General features: G+C 54.0%; 2 protein-coding genes across 2 annotated transcripts; both read right to left on the bottom strand.

The window, feature by feature from the left end:
• Positions 1–1,949: 1,949 nt before the first annotated feature.
• Positions 1,950–11,771, bottom strand: LOC116499857 (SUN domain-containing protein 3-like). Its single transcript, XM_032204708.1, has 8 exons — positions 11,508–11,771; positions 10,219–10,301; positions 4,720–4,858; positions 4,032–4,116; positions 3,779–3,891; positions 3,109–3,276; positions 2,659–2,745; positions 1,950–2,087 (listed from the first exon to the last, which is right to left on the bottom strand). The coding sequence occupies exons 1-8, from the start codon at positions 11,769–11,771 to the stop codon at positions 1,950–1,952; spliced, it is 1,077 nt and encodes a 358-aa protein (XP_032060599.1).
• A 1,736-nt stretch (positions 11,772–13,507) lies between these two features.
• Positions 13,508–16,478, bottom strand: LOC116499856 (SUN domain-containing protein 2-like). Its single transcript, XM_032204707.1, has 6 exons — positions 16,278–16,478; positions 15,590–15,674; positions 15,337–15,449; positions 14,667–14,834; positions 14,217–14,303; positions 13,508–13,645 (listed from the first exon to the last, which is right to left on the bottom strand). Exons 1-6 carry the CDS (start codon positions 16,476–16,478, stop codon positions 13,508–13,510), a joined length of 792 nt encoding a protein of 263 aa, XP_032060598.1.
• Positions 16,479–19,352: the final 2,874 nt, after the last annotated feature.

Here is a 19,352-nt window from a genome sequence, read left to right as displayed (position 1 = left end):
GTGAAGCAGGATGTCTCCCTGCAGCCCATGGAGTACCACGGTGGAGCAGGGTTCCATGCTGCAGCCCGTGGAGGAGACCACGGTGGAGCAGGTGGCCCTGCACCGACGGAGGCTGCCGCCTGTGGAAGACCCCTGCCGGAGCAGATTCCGGGCCGGACCTGTAGCCCGTGGAGAGGAGCCCACGCAGGAGCAGGTGACCTGGCAGGAGCTGCTGCCCGTAGGGGAGCCAGGTTGGAGCAGTTTTCTCCTGAGGGATGGACCCCGTGGTACGGACCCATATCTGGAGCAGTTCTGGAAGACCTGCTGCCTGTGGGAAGCCCACGCCAGATCAGTTCATCAAGGACTGCATCCCGTGGGTGGGACCCCACAGCACAGGGGACGAGAGTGACCGAGAAGGAGCGGCAGAGAAGAAGTGCTGTAAACTGACCATAACCCCCATTCTCCCGTTCCCTTGCGCCGCGCGGGGGGAGGAGGTGGAAGAGCGTGGATGGGGGAAAAAAGGAGGAACGTTGCACCCCCATGCTGCGTCTCGAACCCGTGACCTCAGATTTCTCTTCACATCGCGAGGTCAGGGTTATGCGGGAATGGGGGTTATAGGGGAAGGTGCTTTTGGTTTGCTTTTTCCTTTGTTTTCTCACTTCTCTCGCTTGTTAGTAATAGGCAATAAATCTTACTATCTCCTTATGCCGAGTCTGTTTTGCCCGTTACAATAATTATTGCGTGATTTTCTCGTCCTTATCTCAACCCTTGAGCCCCTTTTCACATATTTTCTCCCCGTTCCTCTTTGAGGAGGGGGAGTGAGAGAGAGGCTGTGGTGGAGCTCGGCTGCCCGTTCGAGTGGAACCACGACAAAGGGGTAGTCTGATTAGACTTTGGTGACACCTCCACATAGGAAGAGCCATCACCTTCACCATTGTCCAGTTGTCCTCGCAGAGCAGCGTACCTGTTCTGCAGGGGCAGCTGGGGACGTAGGGGAACCACCGGGCTGGTGTACCTGTTACGTTTGTAATACTGACCTCAGTGTTTTGCCATTGCCCCCTGTCCCCCAGTTCATCACCATCATTGTTAGGGGGAGAAGAGAAGAGGAGAAGAGACGAGAGGGGGTTCTCTGTGGCAGGAGCTCTGTCTGCCTGCTGGTCCCCTCCTATTAGCTGCTCACAAGGCAGTAGGGGGTGACGTGCTTCTCACGGAGCCTCTGCTGGCTGCCTAAGCCTCAGGGCTGCTAGGGACGGGCTCCACCAATCTATCTCCGTCTCACTCTCCCTAACGCTCCTCAGCCTCCCCACCTCTTCCTTCAGGTCAGCCACAAGGCTGAGTAAATCATTCACCTGGTCGCATCTGATGCAGGAGTTGTCTCTGCTGCCCTGCACTGCAAGGGCCAGGCTCTGGCACTCGCATCCCGAGATGCATCCTGTATCTGGCACTCTGGCAGCCCGAGCCCTGTGCACTCACATGTTTGCGTGGGACCTCTGTCTGGGTCTCCATTCATTTTTCTCGACAACAGCCTTCTGCTGGGGTCCAACCACGGCAAACTAGCAGGCTCGCTAGAACTCCCTGTGGTAGCTTCCTTGCTAAAATTCTAAGTTGTAAGAGGCAGAGTTCCCAGAGGAGAGGGGAGGAAGAGAAAGGGAGGTGGGAAAGGGAGGAGAGGATACTCCCCATGCTCCTCCCAGCCCCACGCAAACTGCCTGTGCTAACTGCCAAGCCTATCCCATTTGGGCGTCCTGTTTGCAGCATTCCTGGGTCATGGCCCTCCCTAGGGACTGCTTTTATACTGTCAGGGGGTGGCTGCAGAATGGCAGCGACACCCAGTTTAAAACTCAGAATACCCCTGCAGCCCCCTCCGGCTACCAACGCCTTGTCACGTAAACCCAGTGCACTGCTTCAGGGACCACCCTCAGGGTTGGCTGAAACACATGAAACTGAGCTGCCACGTCTTTCTAACGTTATTATTCGTGTTTAAGAAATTCTTGTGGCTTTTCTATCCACCCATGAACCTGCACTTGATAGATGCAGGTGTATTCTGGGTTTCCCCAGTTGCTTCGCACCTCCAATCTGATATGGCGGAACGTTTTGGGAGGCTTCTTCTGTAAAGAAAACAAGGGGAAGCATCATTACTCAGGTGGGAAGAACTGCAGCACAACCATGTAGCTCTCTTTGCCAGCACTCCCCTTGCTGCAGACCAAATGGCAGCCCCGACAGAGGAGGAAGCAAGGGAAATCAGAAGGCCCTTTCTCACCAGGGCCATAGAGGCACCCTCTGTGCCTAGACAGCAAAGCCCTGGCCTCAGAGGCTTGCTGAGGGGAGCTATGGAAACCCAAGTTGCTCTGCTGCCTATGCTGCCTTGGGACACTGGGACAGTCTTGCTGATGGAGACAGATGTCTGCAATCTCCCCTCCCACCCCCAGTTCTTCCTCCTCGCCCTAAAGGGGACTAATTCCCTTCCAGAGCCCCTTCCCACTGCTGCTTTTTCTGCTTTACCAGAAAGAAAAGGAAAGCACTTCCAAAGGTGGGCTAACCACCTCATCCTGCCAGCAGGAGGCAGCCACATGGGAGAGCAGAGGGTGGCTTGGGTGATCATCTGAACCCTCTCTTCCAGAGACTAGCAGACAACCCGTCCTTCCTCCCTGCCATCCTGCCCACACGCACTTGCCATACCTGCACATGGAAGGTCTGAGCAATCATTCCATCCACGTTGTAGGTGAATAGCCCAAGGAGCGTTTCCATTTTGTCCTCATCCACTCCCTCAAAGACAAGAGATGATGGGGGCAGGTCAGTCTCAAGCAGGCCATCAGTAAAAGAATATGCTGAGGCCAAAGCTGGGAACCCTTTCCCACCTTCCTTGGCTCTAGCAGTATTCTAGTGCAAGTGAGAGTGAACCCAAGTCAGGGCACTTGGAGCAATTGCTCCCAGATCCTTGTCTGTGAACCACAGAAGAAGGTTCCAGGCGTGTCTAACAATGCTCAAGTGTCTCCAGTGCCCCTCGATAGGATGCGGTGCTCTGCAGCAACCAATCCTCAGATACCTGAGGGAACACACCACGCTTTCTGGCGCTGCTTTTCCTTGCGGCCAGGGCCTCCCAAAAAGAAGTGCCAGGCAGAGACTTACAGAGACAGCAAACTCTCTGGGGGCGCTGCTGACTTCTCCGGAAGGAGAGACTGTCCTGGAGATATGCCAGATGGTAAAAGCTGCTGGCCAGATTTTCACCGGCAACCGAATGACGACGTGTCCCTGAGATCCTTGGAAGGCCCAGCAGTCGCCTGGGGAGATACTGGGCTGCAACGAGAAAGCCAGTGACCGTCAGTGGCAAGGCAGTCAGAGGGCCAACAGATCTGGCTGTTCAGCAAGGAGCCACAGACCTTGCCTTCTCTATAGGTCGCAGTTCAGCTCACAGGTAAACGCTAGGCTATGAACAGAAGGTGAAGATGCACAAGTTTTGAGAGTGCCTAGGCTCAATTGCCTTTCGCAATCCAGTTCTGCTTTCTCAAAGGCAGAGGCCTGAGAGGCTTTCTGAAAGGCAGAGGCAGGGTGGTGTTCCTAATGTACATGTATGGCACTCCATCACCCTTCAAAAACTGAGCTGGACCTGTGAGGGCCATTTCAGTCATTCTTCAGGCTGATTTGGTTGACCAGATCAGTGCTGGGGGGAATAGAGAACATCTCTTGCAGCTTCCATGGCTCAGCACACTCACAGAACTCCCACCCACGCTAGAAACGCATGGTCTCCCAACCAGAAAGCAAGAAAGTAAACCAGCTGTCACAATTTCTCTTGCAATACCTGCAATATGGTCTCTGGATATTTTGCAAAAGAAAAGAGTGGAAAAATCCACCACTTCTTTGCGTCTTTCCCGCCATAACTCTTGGAAGTCCTCTGCACATCAATTGTGGCACCTGAAATGAATATGGGAAGAAGTTCACCAGGACAGGCAGGAGATTAGCAGAAGCAGTGAATTATGATGTGTTTCTCACGCTGAATGCAGAGCTTGTTGCTTTGGGGAGAGTCAGACACAAGCTGAACTCTGTCTACATACCTAAGGATTTCAGGGCCCAGTCAGGCATCCAGGTGTAGATTTTAAGCGCCTTTTCAAATGCGTTCCTTGTGAAGTGCAGAATGTTCTGGGGAAAAATAATAATAATAAAAAAAAGGAATGGAGATACAGCAGTGAGCACAAACACACAGCAGTTCTGCATGAGCAGACTCCTAGCAGAGAGCTAAGGAAGGGCTCCGTGTCAGAAAACCCAAGGCAAGACCTGTCAGAAAAGGTGCCAGACTGTGAGCATTCCCAGATGAACCACGTGAAGCCTGGAAAAGGCCACCAGTGTCCAGAGCCAAAGCACAGACCGCCTTCAGGTTCTGCCTGAGAGCCATGTTCCCCACCCTGTGTACTCTGCAGACCAGCCTGGAGATGGAGTCATGCCCTGAGCCAGCTGCTGCATGCAGAGGCCCCCTTCCAGCTGGGCCGGAGGATGGGACTGACCTGCAAGTTTCTAGGAAGGGCCTCCAAAGCTGAGCCAAGCCCAGCAGGTGCCTGGCTGGACACCCAGCCCAGGGAGAAGTTCACAGTGCTGCTCAGAGTGCAAGCAAAACTGAGCCCTGGCAGTCAGGTGTGGGGCAGGCAGCACAAGGACAGAGCTACCACCGAAAAGGGCCTAGAGGAACCAGCAGGAGGAACCCCTCAGAGGGCACTGAGCTCTCTGACTCGCCCCCAGCACCTTTACCTCTCTCTTCTCCCCTTGGATGTGATTATCTTCCAGAACCTTGCTCACTGCCTGCACAAACTGTTCCACTACAGCAGACACATGGGCTTCCTTCTCCTGGAGCTCCTGCCTCTTCTGGTCACGCCAAACCAGTGAGGTCCTGGAGGCAAAGGGAAAGCAGATCTTGTCCAGCAGCTGCCCATCGGAGGAAAGGGTTCCCATGGGCCATCTACCTCCCCCCTTCCCCAACCCCCTCAGCCCCTTTTCCCTTACTCTGGTTTACAAAAGGCTCCTTTCCACTACCCTAGGTAAAGGTTGGGAGCCCTGAAAACAAGGCAAGGGAGTGCAAAAATAGCACACAGCTGGCTGAGCCAAATCCCCAGGAAAACTTCCATGTCAAGAAAGCACTCTTACCCGGTAGACTTGTGCTCTGCTTCAGGCACCGCTAACGTTGTCTGGAAGATAAAGACACTCCACTGGAGAAAGCACGAGGAGCACTGCCAGGGCTTCCCAAAGGAGAATGCCCCAGTAACAGCTGGCAAAATTTTCCCCTGCTTTGAGGCAGTTTTGAGAGATCCCAACCCAATAGTCGGGCTCTTTAACTAGCCATGCTCAGCAGAGCACCGTCTGCATTCCCATTTGCTTTCCTATCCCACCCAGCCTCTCCCAGCAGTACAGAGGGAGCAAACGCCTCTTCTGCCAAAGTGCTCCTCTCTTCATCCTGTCCCTGCACAGGTCACTTGGGAAGATCCGTCTGCACATTGAAGCCCATCCAGGTGCCAAGATGGACTGACCAACACAATTGCCCACCACCCACTCTCTGTCTCAGCAGTGATGAGCCTTTGACCAAACTCCTCATTTTCCACATGGACACAGCAGGGCAGATCCGTGGCCTTTGCAGGCATTGGCTTTCCCACACCAAGACTTACTTGCAATGCTTCTTTTCCCCACAGTGTCCAGCAGTAGTCACCAGCTGTGGGTCACATCATCAAGAGAGAGTTATTTTCTTAGACTGCTAATGATCCCTGTAGCCCCATTTTCTTCTTTCACACCCACGGAGGGGTTTGGCTGGGACAGCTGCAACTGCAGAGAGAGGCTTCCACCCCAACCTCCTGGTCATACACCAGGCCCAGAAAATGGAATTTAGAAAATTTAGAAAATGGAGGAGCCCTGCTCCGACAGACCTGCTGACGAGACCAGTGGTGTGGTCTAGTGCCTGGAGAACATGCACAGAGACCACGGTTGATTCTACTCACAGGGTCAAAAAGCAAAGCTATATAGCTATACTTAGGGAATTTTACTGGCTGCAAGCCTGTCACTGCCAGCAGCCATACAAAGCCTTAGGCAGGCAGGAGCCTGCCTGTAAGGGACATCGGTGGCATTCACTGCATCACAGAAATGGGCTTGTCAATGGTGTACAAGGACAGTCTCTCTCCCTAGCTCTGCAAAGATGATTTTTGGTCAAGGAATACTCACCAAAAAGGACTGGAAGCAGAAGAAGAAGGAGCTTGAGAATCCTCCTGCCTTTCTGGTGAGTGACGCTTCTTCTAAAGGAGAGGGAAGACTGTGGTTATCACAGCCCACTTTTGGGACACACATTTTCCAGGCATCTGTTGAGGAGCTAGCTTGTCACCAGTTTCCTCTGCTCAATACAGCTGAACCCCTGAGGGCCCGCGGGCCTTTGGTAAGATCTGGCTAGTGGCACACCACCCACGGTATGCAAAGGTGGCTTAAGAACTCTGGCGTGACAGGGGGGAAAGCAGCCTGGCCCCATTCATCTCTCCCCAGAGAAGGAGCAGGGCTGTGCCCACAAAAGAGGGTTGCTGGGTTTCCTGGCTGAAGGAATCCAGACAGCATGCAGGGCTTCTCACTTTCCCCTCCCAGCTTTCTGGGCTCTCCTGCACCTACCTGCCCAGCCTGGCTGGCATCTCCGCAGCACCAGCACACTGGCCAGGCATATGGAAAAGTCTGCTCCCCTCCCAAGACCCAAGAAGATCCTTTCTGGGCTCCGGCTGGTTCTGGAAGCCTCTCTGGTTGGTGCCGCTGCACACCTCGTCAGTGCAGGGTTTAATACAGGACAGCCAGCTGTGACATCACAAGAAGCAACAGCTGTAATTGTAAGGTGGCGTCCCTGATGACCTCAGAGGGGCTGCCCAGCAAGGAGAGATCCTGTGGGTTAGTCCGCAGCTCTGCCTTCTCAAAGCTGTCGTGGTTCCACTCGAGTGGGCAGCCGAGCTCCACCACAGCCGCCTTATATACTGTGTCTGGCTGTGACGTCATAAAGGAGGGATGACGTCATATGCCCTTATATGGCATGTGCTAGCCCCAAATACGCCCCAACAGCCTCAGCACAAGGGGTGCAGAGGAGGGAGGTGAGGGCTTGGGAACCAGTGCAGACGGAGCCCCCGCGCAGGCGCACAACAAGAATCTATGATGGGGTTACAGCTTTGGTGGGTGGGGAAAGAGCAACGGACATCATCTTCATGGACTTGTGCAAAGCACTTGCACTGTCCCCCGTGATCTCTGTGACCGCCCTGTCTCATTGTCCCCCATGGTCTCAGTGCCAGCCATGTCCCAGTGGGCAGCAGTGGCTATGTCACCATTGTGTCACCATGGTGTGTCATTGTGATACGGCTGCCTCAGAGAGTATAGGGAGGGCTGCTTGCTGAGGTTTTCTGCTGTGTCTGGCTTTTGGGGGTGCTTCTGACAAGCCACACCACGGCTGCCACGCAGGGTGAGGCCGCCAAACTGGGAGAAGAGGGTGAGGGCAGAGTGACCTCCCCGGAGCCCGTACAGCCCGCAGGCGGGCGAGGGGGTGAACAGGGCTGCGTGTGAGGCTGCAAGCAGTGAGGGGCGGGCAGGAGCCCCCCCAGCTGTCTTGGGGCCACGAGGGAGAGCTGCGTGGGGCAGCTGAGGCTGGCAGGGGGGCAAAGGAAAGGGGTCCCAGGGGCTGTGGGCACTGGTAACGTCACAGGGTGGGATGCTGACACTGGAGGTGGCCTCACGGAGGCCCACGGGTCGAGCAGCCCTGTGCACGCTGTGCAGGTGCAGGCACTGGGGGGGGGTCATGAAGGGGTCTTGGAGCACATGTAGGCCCGCAATTAAGAGCTGACGGAGATGCAGGACTCGAAGGATAGGGAGCTGCTGGTGCTGCAGTCTGAGCCCATGGCCATGCTCCTCACGCTGTGCTGGCTTGTGACGTGCAGGTGAAGCCATGGAGGCAGAGGGTGTGAAGGGGTCCCTGGAGCGTGCGCAGGAGTGCGGCCAGAACATGGCAGAGGTGTTGGCACAGCTCCGTCAGGCAAGGGCTGATTTGGAAGCGGCGCTGGAGGAGTTCTTCAAGGTCTGTAACCCAACGGCAGAAATCCAACAGGGGCACGGCAGAGCTGCTGGGGAGTGCTGCGATCCCCAGAACGCCTTAGCGCTTGCCGCCCTGGTTCTGGCCTGGCCTTGCAGAGCCCTGGGGATAGGCTGGGGATTCCCTTTCCCACCGTGACTCCATGCCATGTGTCCCGGTTGCTTTGCAGTGCGAACGGAGGCGTGCAGAGCTGGAAAAGGCTGTTGCTGAAAGCGCCGAGATCAACAAGGTCCTGAGGGCAGGAGGGAGGGGAGATCAACGTGTTTGTGGGGGGGGAAGCCCCCTCCAAGCAGGTGTAGGGTGGACTCACAACCTGGTCCTTTGTTTCTCCAGGCGCTGAGGGAGGAGATTAAGCACCTCCGGGAGAGAAAGGAGGCTCTTGAAACACAAACTGCCACGTGAGTGGGGACAGGGCCCTGACCCCGACCAGGGGTAGACAGCGGGGAGGATCTGCACAGCATCCAGGCACCTGTGTCACAGTTTGGGGGCTCCTTTCAGCTCCTCACAGCTGCTCTGGGGAGCCTTTTGCCTTCTCCTAAGCAGCTCCAAGCATCTCTGAGCAACTCTTGACTCCTTTTAGCAATGCTGCACGACTGTGAGCAGCTCCCAGCCTCTTGTCAGAGACCCCCCCACCCCCAAGGCCTGGGGCAGGGAGGAGGCAGAGGATGCAGGGAGGGAGTGTAGGTTTATGCGGTGCTGGGACGATGAGATGCCTCGTCCCTGCTCCAGCAGAGGCTGGGCAGCACCCTGAGCCCCTCCTGGCCACCTCAGTCAAGGGGGAAGTCCTAATGCTGGCCGAGGTCTCTTCTCGCAGCCCAGAAACTCTGTGGTGTCTGTAACAGGGGGAAGAGGAAGCAGGCGGCCAAGCTGCCCAAGACTTTGATGCAGGAGATCGTGGCTGCGCAGCTGGTAGGAGAGATACCCCTGCTGTGGGGCTGGGGGGGGGCGGTCTGGACTCGGCCCCAGAGGACATGGGGCCATTCACCTCAGTGGGAACGAGGGAGGGGGTCTGAGCGCCCCCAATGCCTTCCCTGTTTTGCGTGCCCCAACACGTGGCCCTGCTTTGCCTTGTCCTGTAGGATGAACAGTTGGCATCAAGGAGGCACAGAATCACTACTTGGCTGCGGTGAGTTGCTCTCGGAGGTCGTGGCTCCCAAGGCGTTAGGCAGCTTTTGACTTCTCCAGGATGAACTGCTTCAGCATTTCTTTGTTTCCTGGGTTGGGGAAGCAGGCGGGGTGTGGATTTCAGCCTCCCCTGGCCCTCAAAGTACCACAGAGCCAAGAGGGATAGGCAGGTTCCTCACCCCACTCCTGAGCAGTATCTGTTGCTCCCAGCACGGCACAGGGTCCCATGGCAGCGCTTAAAGAGGATGGCTGGGAAGAGCTGGGACAAATTTATCGCTGGCTCTGTCTGAACCTTCTTCTGTTCTGCAGGAGATTTCTGGTGTCCTTTGCCGGCCTGCAGCTCGCCTTCCTCATCCTGGTCCTGCTGAAGAGGGACATCCTCCACTGGGTCCTTCCTCCAGGGCTGGCATCTGCCCTTGGAAGCCATCCACCACGACCCTTTCTCTTCTAACCCTACCAATAAACCACAGCCCTTTATCAATAACCCTACCAATAATCCGCAGTCTTTTATTAGCGGGGAAGGGCAGGGCAGACATTCTGCATGGCCGGTGCTGACTGCATGATGCTGCCGAGCAGTTGGTGGCCTGCTGGGTGTTTGATGCACCCCACAGTGAGCAATATGAAACAACAAGAAGAATCCCAGCTCAGAAATCTGTGCTTCTCCCTGTGTTGCAAAAGGAATCACGCACTTCCCTTGTAAGAGAGAAGCAGCAATATATTTGTTGCTGAAAACAGTGATGGAGCAAAGCCAAATACGCCTGCTGAATGTCTGCTTGGCAGCTTACCAGTGTGTGGGGCTAGCAGAGGGCATCAAACAGACCTCAGCGTGACCACAGGTATGGGGGGCAGTGACCCACCCCTGGGTGCTATTGGAGGGCTGGGAAGGGCCCCTCCACAGCCCCGTTCTGTGCAGGGGAGCACGGCCAGGTACACACAAACAGGGACAGCTACTTGCAGGCAGAGGGAGAGATTCCCAGGGGACCATGACGCTGGGGGGGGATGCAGATGCTCAGGGAGGTGCTCCAGGGTGCTCTCACTTTTGCAGCCGCTTGATGCGGGCTTCTATGTCAGCAAGGTTGTCCCCTGCAATGGCCAGGTTTTCCTTCATCGTCTTCTGGACCTGCAGGGGGGTCAGTGGGGAAGGGAGTGAGCAGGGGGGACAGGATGGGGACCCCTCCCACCCCAGCACATGCTGCTGAGACTCGCCTCTGCCAGCAGCACGGTGTTGTCCTTGAGAACACCAGCTAAATCCTGCTGTGTGGTGTCCAGGTGCACAAGGACCTGCCCAAACTGTGTGGCTGGGAAGGAGGCGAAAACTCAGCACGGGAGGGCCCCCAGACCCCAGGACCTCCCTTGTCAGGCCACGCCACTGTCCCCAGCATCCCCCTTCCTTGCCCCTTACGTTGTTCTGGAGTGCATTCAACCCAGTAAAGCCAGCTGTTAATTATCTTGCTGCATTTAATTAATTAATTAATTAATAACTAATTATCTTGCTGTATTTACTGTGTGTGCAGCCTCACCTTGAGTGTTGTGTGCACTTCTGGGCTCCACGATATAAAAGGGATGTGAACGTCCTTGAAAGCATCCAGAGGAGGGCAACAAAGCTGGTGAAAGCTTTGTCCTGTGAGGAGAGGCTGAGGGCACCTGGGTTGTCGAGGCTGGAGAAGAGAAGGCCAAGAGGCCACCTCATTGCTTTCTACAACCTCCTGAGGAGGTTGTAGAAAGCAATGAGAGCTTAATTATGCTCTGTGAGAGCATAAATATGCTCTCACAGAGGCGCAAAACAACATCACTTACTGGCTCAGCTCTGGAAAACAATGGGGCCCTTCCCAAACATGGGGCAGCTTCTAGATCTTTCTCACAGAAACCACCCCTATGGCCTCCTGCTACCAAAACCTTGCCACGTAAACCTACTACAAAAGCCTAGAATCAGAGAGCCAGGTTTCTGTGATGGCAACTACATCAAAGTTTCCTCTAGCACAGTGGCCTCCAGCTCCTCCTGGTTGTTACCCATACTGCGTGCATTGCTGTAAATGCCACCTTTTGGGACGGAAAAGCCCTAATACCCTCTTGACCATACTTGGGTGTTTCTATAGTTAACCAACCCTTGTGTCCTTCCTGCAGAATGTTATGCCATCCTCCTCCTTCACCAAGACACTGACACGCAGAAAAGACTCCACAACCATGGTGTTGTAAAGTAGGCATACTTTATTGCGGTGCACTGGGCGCACTGGGAATAGCTTCCCTCAAAAAGGTGCACACCTGCCCGGTCGTTTCTCACAACATTATACATGAATACTGTTACATGTTACATGAGCTCTAATACATATTCATTATTTTCCCCAAAAAGGCAGATCTCTTCCAAGTGCTCATTTCCATACTCCTCGCCCTTAACTCCTTCTGGTTGTGCCTGTGCAATGTAGCCTGGTGGTCGTGGGCAGGGGGCTTTCAGGATGAAGGCAACGAAGAAGAGGAGGTTAAATGTTCTGCCTTTCTGGACTTTGACCTTCTGTTGGACAGTATTTAGAAGTTTTTTGTTTATCTTTGCCTTGTTTCCTGCCAACAAGTTGTTCGTCCTTCCCTCATCCATTGGCCTTGAGCGATATCTTTTTACATCTGCTTCTCATAAGGTTCTCATCTACATCCCAAGTAATTAGGATATTTTTAGGTTTCAATTTACATCCCCGATAATTAGGATATTTTACCATATATGTAGCTAAATATTAATTCAGATAAGTTTTAGCATCTTCGCCATCTCAACACAAGACTGCAATGTCTTGCTAGCACATTCCTCACCCACAAGAACTGGCATGTTACATTCAGGCTCCATTCTAGTGACCCCGGTTCCACCCCACCCCCCTTCATACCAACTGAAAAAAGCCAAATCTCATCCTAAAACCCTTTTCTGATGGTGGAATAAGCTATTCCTGTCTGTTCTCAGCAGGCCTGGTCTCATGTAAATTGAGCCAAGGTCAAAAAACCCAACCCCCTGCCAGTGATACCAGACTCGAAGCCAAGTCTTAATCTGATAGCTCATTACGTCCAGTCCCTCATTTCTTCCTCTAACTGGAGGGGTAGAGGAGAACACGACTTGCGCTCCCGAACCCTTGGCCAGTCTCCCCAAGGCTCTGAAGTCCTTCTTCATAGTCCTTAGAGAAGGCCTTCCTATTTCATCACTGCCTACCTGAAACAACAAAAACCTCCTTTTTAAGGAGGAGGTTTTAATGCAAGGGGTAGTCTGATTAGACTTTGGTGACACCTCCACGTAGGAAGAGCCATCACCTTCACCATTGTCCAGTTGTCCTCGCAGAGCAGCGTACCTGTTCTGCAGGGGCAGCTGGGGACGTAGGGGAACCACCGGGCTGGTGTACCTGTTACGTTTGTAATACTGACCTCAGTGTTTTGCCATTGCCCCCTGTCCCCCAGTTCATCACCATCATTGTTAGGGGGAGAAGAGAAGAGGAGAAGAGACGAGAGGGGGTTCTCTGTGGCAGGAGCTCTGTCTGCCTGCTGGTCCCCTCCTATTAGCTGCTCACAAGGCAGTAGGGGGTGACGTGCTTCTCACGGAGCCTCTGCTGGCTGCCTAAGCCTCAGGGCTGCTAGGGACGGGCTCCACCAATCTATCTCCGTCTCACTCTCCCTAACGCTCCTCAGCCTCCCCACCTCTTCCTTCAGGTCAGCCACAAGGCTGAGTAAATCATTCACCTGGTCGCATCTGATGCAGGAGTTGTCTCTGCTGCCCTGCACTGCAAGGGCCAGGCTCTGGCACTCGCATCCCGAGATGCATCCTGTATCTGGCACTCTGGCAGCCCGAGCCCTGTGCACTCACATGTTTGCGTGGGACCTCTGTCTGGGTCTCCATTCATTTTTCTCGACAACAGCCTTCTGCTGGGGTCCAACCACGGCAAACTAGCAGGCTCGCTAGAACTCCCTGTGGTAGCTTCCTTGCTAAAATTCTAAGTTGTAAGAGGCAGAGTTCCCAGAGGAGAGGGGAGGAAGAGAAAGGGAGGTGGGAAAGGGAGGAGAGGATACTCCCCATGCTCCTCCCAGCCCCACGCAAACTGCCTGTGCTAACTGCCAAGCCTATCCCATTTGGGCGTCCTGTTTGCAGCATTCCTGGGTCATGGCCCTCCCTAGGGACTGCTTTTATACTGTCAGGGGGTGGCTGCAGAATGGCAGCGACACCCAGTTTAAAACTCAGAATACCCCTGCAGCCCCCTCCGGCTACCAACGCCTTGTCACGTAAACCCAGTGCACTGCTTCAGGGACCACCCTCAGGGTTGGCTGAAACACATGAAACTGAGCTGCCACGTCTTTCTAACGTTATTATTCGTGTTTAAGAAATTCTTGTGGCTTTTCTATCCACCCATGAACCTGCACTCGATAGATGCAGGTGTATTCTGGGTTTCCCCAGTTGCTTCGCACCTCCAATCTGATATGGCGGAACGTTTTGGGAGGCTTCTTCTGTAAAGAAAACAAGGGGAAGCATCATTACTCAGGTGGGAAGAACTGCAGCACAACCATGTAGCTCTCTTTGCCAGCACTCCCCTTGCTGCAGACCAAATGGCAGCCCCGACAGAGGAGGAAGCAAGGGAAATCAGAAGGCCCTTTCTCACCAGGGCCATAGAGGCACCCTCTGTGCCTAGACAGCAAAGCCCTGGCCTCAGAGGCTTGCTGAGGGGAGCTATGGAAACCCAAGTTGCTCTGCTGCCTATGCTGCCTTGGGACACTGGGACAGTCTTGCTGATGGAGACAGATGTCTGCAATCTCCCCTCCCACCCCCAGTTCTTCCTCCTCGCCCTAAAGGGGACTAATTCCCTTCCAGAGCCCCTTCCCACTGCTGCTTTTTCTGCTTTACCAGAAAGAAAAGGAAAGCACTTCCAAAGGTGGGCTAACCACCTCATCCTGCCAGCAGGAGGCAGCCACATGGGAGAGCAGAGGGTGGCTTGGGTGATCATCTGAACCCTCTCTTCCAGAGACTAGCAGACAACCCGTCCTTCCTCCCTGCCATCCTGCCCACACGCACTTGCCATACCTGCACATGGAAGGTCTGAGCAATCATTCCATCCACGTTGTAGGTGAATAGCCCAAGGAGCGTTTCCATTTTGTCCTCATCCACTCCCTCAAAGACAAGAGATGATGGGGGCAGGTCAGTCTCAAGCAGGCCATCAGTAAAAGAATATGCTGAGGCCAAAGCTGGGAACCCTTTCCCACCTTCCTTGGCTCTAGCAGTATTCTAGTGCAAGTGAGAGTGAACCCAAGTCAGGGCACTTGGAGCAATTGCTCCCAGATCCTTGTCTGTGAACCACAGAAGAAGGTTCCAGGCGTGTCTAACAATGCTCAAGTGTCTCCAGTGCCCCTCGATAGGATGCGGTGCTCTGCAGCAACCAATCCTCAGATACCTGAGGGAACACACCACGCTTTCTGGCGCTGCTTTTCCTTGCGGCCAGGGCCTCCCAAAAAGAAGTGCCAGGCAGAGACTTACAGAGACAGCAAACTCTCTGGGGGCGCTGCTGACTTCTCCGGAAGGAGAGACTGTCCTGGAGATATGCCAGATGGTAAAAGCTGCTGGCCAGATTTTCACCGGCAACCGAATGACGACGTGTCCCTGAGATCCTTGGAAGGCCCAGCAGTCGCCTGGGGAGATACTGGGCTGCAACGAGAAAGCCAGTGACCGTCAGTGGCAAGGCAGTCAGAGGGCCAACAGATCTGGCTGTTCAGCAAGGAGCCACAGACCTTGCCTTCTCTATAGGTCGCAGTTCAGCTCACAGGTAAACGCTAGGCTATGAACAGAAGGTGAAGATGCACAAGTTTTGAGAGTGCCTAGGCTCAATTGCCTTTCGCAATCCAGTTCTGCTTTCTCAAAGGCAGAGGCCTGAGAGGCTTTCTGAAAGGCAGAGGCAGGGTGGTGTTCCTAATGTACATGTATGGCACTCCATCACCCTTCAAAAACTGAGCTGGACCTGTGAGGGCCATTTCAGTCATTCTTCAGGCTGATTTGGTTGACCAGATCAGTGCTGGGGGGAATAGAGAACATCTCTTGCAGCTTCCATGGCTCAGCACACTCACAGAACTCCCACCCACGCTAGAAACGCATGGTCTCCCAACCAGAAAGCAAGAAAGTAAACCAGCTGTCACAATTTCTCTTGCAATACCTGCAATATAGTCTCTGGATATTTTGCAAAAGAAAAGAGTGGAAAAATCCACCACTTCTTTGCGTCTTTCCCACCATAACTCTTGGAAGTCCTCTGCACATCAATTGTGGCACCTGAAATGAATATGGGAAGAAGTTCACCAGGACAGGCAGGAGATTAGCAGAAGCAGTGAATTATGATGTGTTTCTCACGCTGAATGCAGAGCTTGTTGCTTTGGGGAGAGTCAGACACAAGCTGAACTCTGTCTACATACCTAAGGATTTCAGGGCCCAGTCAGGCATCCAGGTGTAGATTTTAAGCGCCTTTTCAAATGCGTTCCTTGTGAAGTGCAGAATGTTCTGGGGAAAAATAATAATAAAAAAAAAAAGGAATGGAGATACAGCAGTGAGCACAAACACACAGCAGTTCTGCATGAGCAGACTCCTAGCAGAGAGCTAAGGAAGGGCTCCGTGTCAGAAAACCCAAGGCAAGACCTGTCAGAAAAGGTGCCAGACTGTGAGCATTCCCAGATGAACCACGTGAAGCCTGGAAAAGGCCACCAGTGTCCAGAGCCAAAGCACAGACCGCCTTCAGGTTCTGCCTGAGAGCCATGTTCCCCACCCTGTGTACTCTGCAGACCAGCCTGGAGATGGAGTCATGCCCTGAGCCAGCTGCTGCATGCAGAGGCCCCCTTCCAGCTGGGCCGGAGGATGGGACTGACCTGCAAGTTTCTAGGAAGGGCCTCCAAAGCTGAGCCAAGCCCAGCAGGTGCCTGGCTGGACACCCAGCCCAGGGAGAAGTTCACAGTGCTGCTCAGAGTGCAAGCAAAACTGAGCCCTGGCAGTCAGGTGTGGGGCAGGCAGCACAAGGACAGAGCTACCACCGAAAAGGGCCTAGAGGAACCAGCAGGAGGAACCCCTCAGAGGGCACTGAGCTCTCTGACTCGCCCCCAGCACCTTTACCTCTCTCTTCTCCCCTTGGATGTGATTATCTTCCAGAACCTTGCTCACTGCCTGCACAAACTGTTCCACTACAGCAGACACATGGGCTTCCTTCTCCTGGAGCTCCTGCCTCTTCTGGTCACGCCAAACCAGTGAGGTCCTGGAGGCAAAGGGAAAGCAGATCTTGTCCAGCAGCTGCCCATCGGAGGAAAGGGTTCCCATGGGCCATCTACCTCCCCCCTTCCCCAACCCCCTCAGCCCCTTTTCCCTTACTCTGGTTTACAAAAGGCTCCTTTCCACTACCCTAGGTAAAGGTTGGGAGCCCTGAAAACAAGGCAAGGGAGTGCAAAAATAGCACACAGCTGGCTGAGCCAAATCCCCAGGAAAACTTCCATGTCAAGAAAGCACTCTTACCCGGTAGACTTGTGCTCTGCTTCAGGCACCGCTAACGTTGTCTGGAAGATAAAGACACTCCACTGGAGAAAGCACGAGGAGCACTGCCAGGGCTTCCCAAAGGAGAATGCCCCAGTAACAGCTGGCAAAATTTTCCCCTGCTTTGAGGCAGTTTTGAGAGATCCCAACCCAATAGTCGGGCTCTTTAACTAGCCATGCTCAGCAGAGCACCGTCTGCATTCCCATTTGCTTTCCTATCCCACCCAGCCTCTCCCAGCAGTACAGAGGGAGCAAACGCCTCTTCTGCCAAAGTGCTCCTCTCTTCATCCTGTCCCTGCACAGGTCACTTGGGAAGATCCGTCTGCACATTGAAGCCCATCCAGGTGCCAAGATGGACTGACCAACACAATTGCCCACCACCCACTCTCTGTCTCAGCAGTGATGAGCCTTTGACCAAACTCCTCATTTTCCACATGGACACAGCAGGGCAGATCCGTGGCCTTTGCAGGCATTGGCTTTCCCACACCAAGACTTACTTGCAATGCTTCTTTTCCCCACAGTGTCCAGCAGTAGTCACCAGCTGTGGGTCACATCATCAAGAGAGAGTTATTTTCTTAGACTGCTAATGATCCCTGTAGCCCCATTTTCTTCTTTCACACCCACGGAGGGGTTTGGCTGGGACAGCTGCAACTGCAGAGAGAGGCTTCCACCCCAACCTCCTGGTCATACACCAGGCCCAGAAAATGGAATTTAGAAAATTTAGAAAATGGAGGAGCCCTGCTCCGACAGACCTGCTGACGAGACCAGTGGTGTGGTCTAGTGCCTGGAGAACATGCACAGAGACCACGGTTGATTCTACTCACAGGGTCAAAAAGCAAAGCTATAAAGCTATACTTAGGGAATTTTACTGGCTGCAAGCCTGTCACTGCCAGCAGCCATACAAAGCCTTAGGCAGGCAGGAGCCTGCCTGTAAGGGACATCGGTGGCATTCACTGCATCACAGAAATGGGCTTGTCAATGGTGTACAAGGACAGTCTCTCTCCCTAGCTCTGCAAAGATGATTTTTGGTCAAGGAATACTCACCAAAAAGGACTGGAAGCAGAAGAAGAAGGAGCTTGAGAATCCTCCTGCCTTTCTGGTGAGTGACGCTTCTTCTAAAGGAGAGGGAAGACTGTGGTTATCACAGCCCACTTTTGGGACACACATTTTCCAGGCATCTGTTGAGGAGCTAGCTTGTCACCAGTTTCCTCTGCTCAATACAGCTGAACCCCTGAGGGCCCGCGGGCCTTTGGTAAGATCTGGCTAGTGGCACACCACCCACGGTATGCAAAGGTGGCTTAAGAACTCTGGCGTGACAGGGGGAAAGCAGCCTGGCCCCATTCATCTCTCCCCAGAGAAGGAGCAGGGCTGTGCCCACAAAAGAGGGTTGCTGGGTTTCCTGGCTGAAGGAATCCAGACAGCATGCAGGGCTTCTCACTTTCCCCTCCCAGCTTTCTGGGCTCTCCTGCACCTACCTGCCCAGCCTGGCTGGCATCTCCGCAGCACCAGCACACTGGCCAGGCATATGGAAAAGTCTGCTCCCCTCCCAAGACCCAAGAAGATCCTTTCTGGGCTCCAGCTGGTTCTGGAAGCCTCTCTGGTTGGTGCCGCTGCACACCTCGTCAGTGCAGGGTTTAATACAGGACACCCAATTTAAAACTCAGAACACCCCTGCAGCCCCCTCCGGCTACCAACGCCTTGTCACGTAAACCCAGTGCACTGCTTCAGGGACCACCCTCAGGGTTGGCTGAAACACATGAAACTGAGCTGCCACATCTTTCTAACGTTATTATTCGTGTTTAAGAAATTCTTGTGGCTTTTCTATCCACCCATGAACCTGCACTCGATAGATGCAGGTGTATTCTGGGTTTCCCCAGTTGCTTCGCACCTCCAATCTGATATGGCGGAACGTTTTGGGAGGCTTCTTCTGTAAAGAAAACAAGGGGAAGCATCATTACTCAGGTGGGAAGAACTGCAGCACAACCATGTAGCTCTCTTTGCCAGCACTCCCCTTGCTGCAGACCAAATGGCAGCCCCGACAGAGGAGGAAGCAAGGGAAATCAGAAGGCCCTTTCTCACCAGGGCCATAGAGGCACCCTCTGTGCCTAGACAGCAAAGCCCTGGCCTCAGAGGCTTGCTGAGGGGAGCTATGGAAACCCAAGTTGCTCTCTGGTTGGTGCCGCTGCACACCTCGTCAGTGCAGGGTTTAATACAGGACAGCCAGCTGTGACATCACAAGAAGCAACAGCTGTAATTGTAAGGTGGCGTCCCTGATGACCTCAGAGGGGCTGCCCAGCAAGGAGAGATCCTGTGGGTTAGGCCCCAGCTCTGCCTTCTCAAAGCCTAGAATCAGGGCGGCCTCCCTAGTGTCTCTACTCCATCACCCTTCAAAAACTGAGCTGGAGCTGTGAGGACCAGTTCAGTCCTGACTCGTTCCTACCGTCTTCTTTAAACCCTTCTATAGGCTCTATACCATGCTGGGAACAGCAACCCCTGCTCAGGATTGGGGTGAGGGGCCTGAGCATCTCTCTTGGCTCTGTTGTGCCTTTCCCCAGGTTCCCACAATCCACACCCCATCTGCACCCCCAGCCCAGGAAACAAGGAAATAGCGAACCATTTCATGCCAGAGAAGTCAAAAGTTATTACTGCCCAGTGCAGACCCTT

This window comes from Aythya fuligula, chromosome 29 (assembly GCF_009819795.1).
Source record: "Aythya fuligula isolate bAytFul2 chromosome 29, bAytFul2.pri, whole genome shotgun sequence".
NCBI lineage: Eukaryota > Metazoa > Chordata > Aves > Anseriformes > Anatidae > Aythya > Aythya fuligula.
This window is presented reverse-complemented; position numbering and strand designations above follow the sequence as displayed.

Coding starts and splice junctions, on each gene's coding strand:
- LOC116499857 (XM_032204708.1), bottom strand. CDS start 11,771: ATGGATGAGGGAAGGACGAACAACTTGTTGGCAGGAAACAAGGCAAAG. Junction 2,746..3,108: donor CCAGAGAGTTTGCTGTCTCT/GTAAGTCTCTGC, acceptor CTTGTCTTTGAG/GGAGTGGATGAGGACAAAAT. Junction 2,088..2,658: donor CTCAGACCTTCCATGTGCAG/GTATGGCAAGTG, acceptor TTTTCTTTACAG/AAGAAGCCTCCCAAAACGTT.
- LOC116499856 (XM_032204707.1), bottom strand. CDS start 16,478: ATGGGAACCCTTTCCTCCGATGGGCAGCTGCTGGACAAGATCTGCTTT. Junction 14,835..15,336: donor ATCCAGAGACTATATTGCAG/GTATTGCAAGAG, acceptor TTCTCGTTGCAG/CCCAGTATCTCCCCAGGCGA. Junction 14,304..14,666: donor CCAGAGAGTTTGCTGTCTCT/GTAAGTCTCTGC, acceptor CTTGTCTTTGAG/GGAGTGGATGAGGACAAAAT.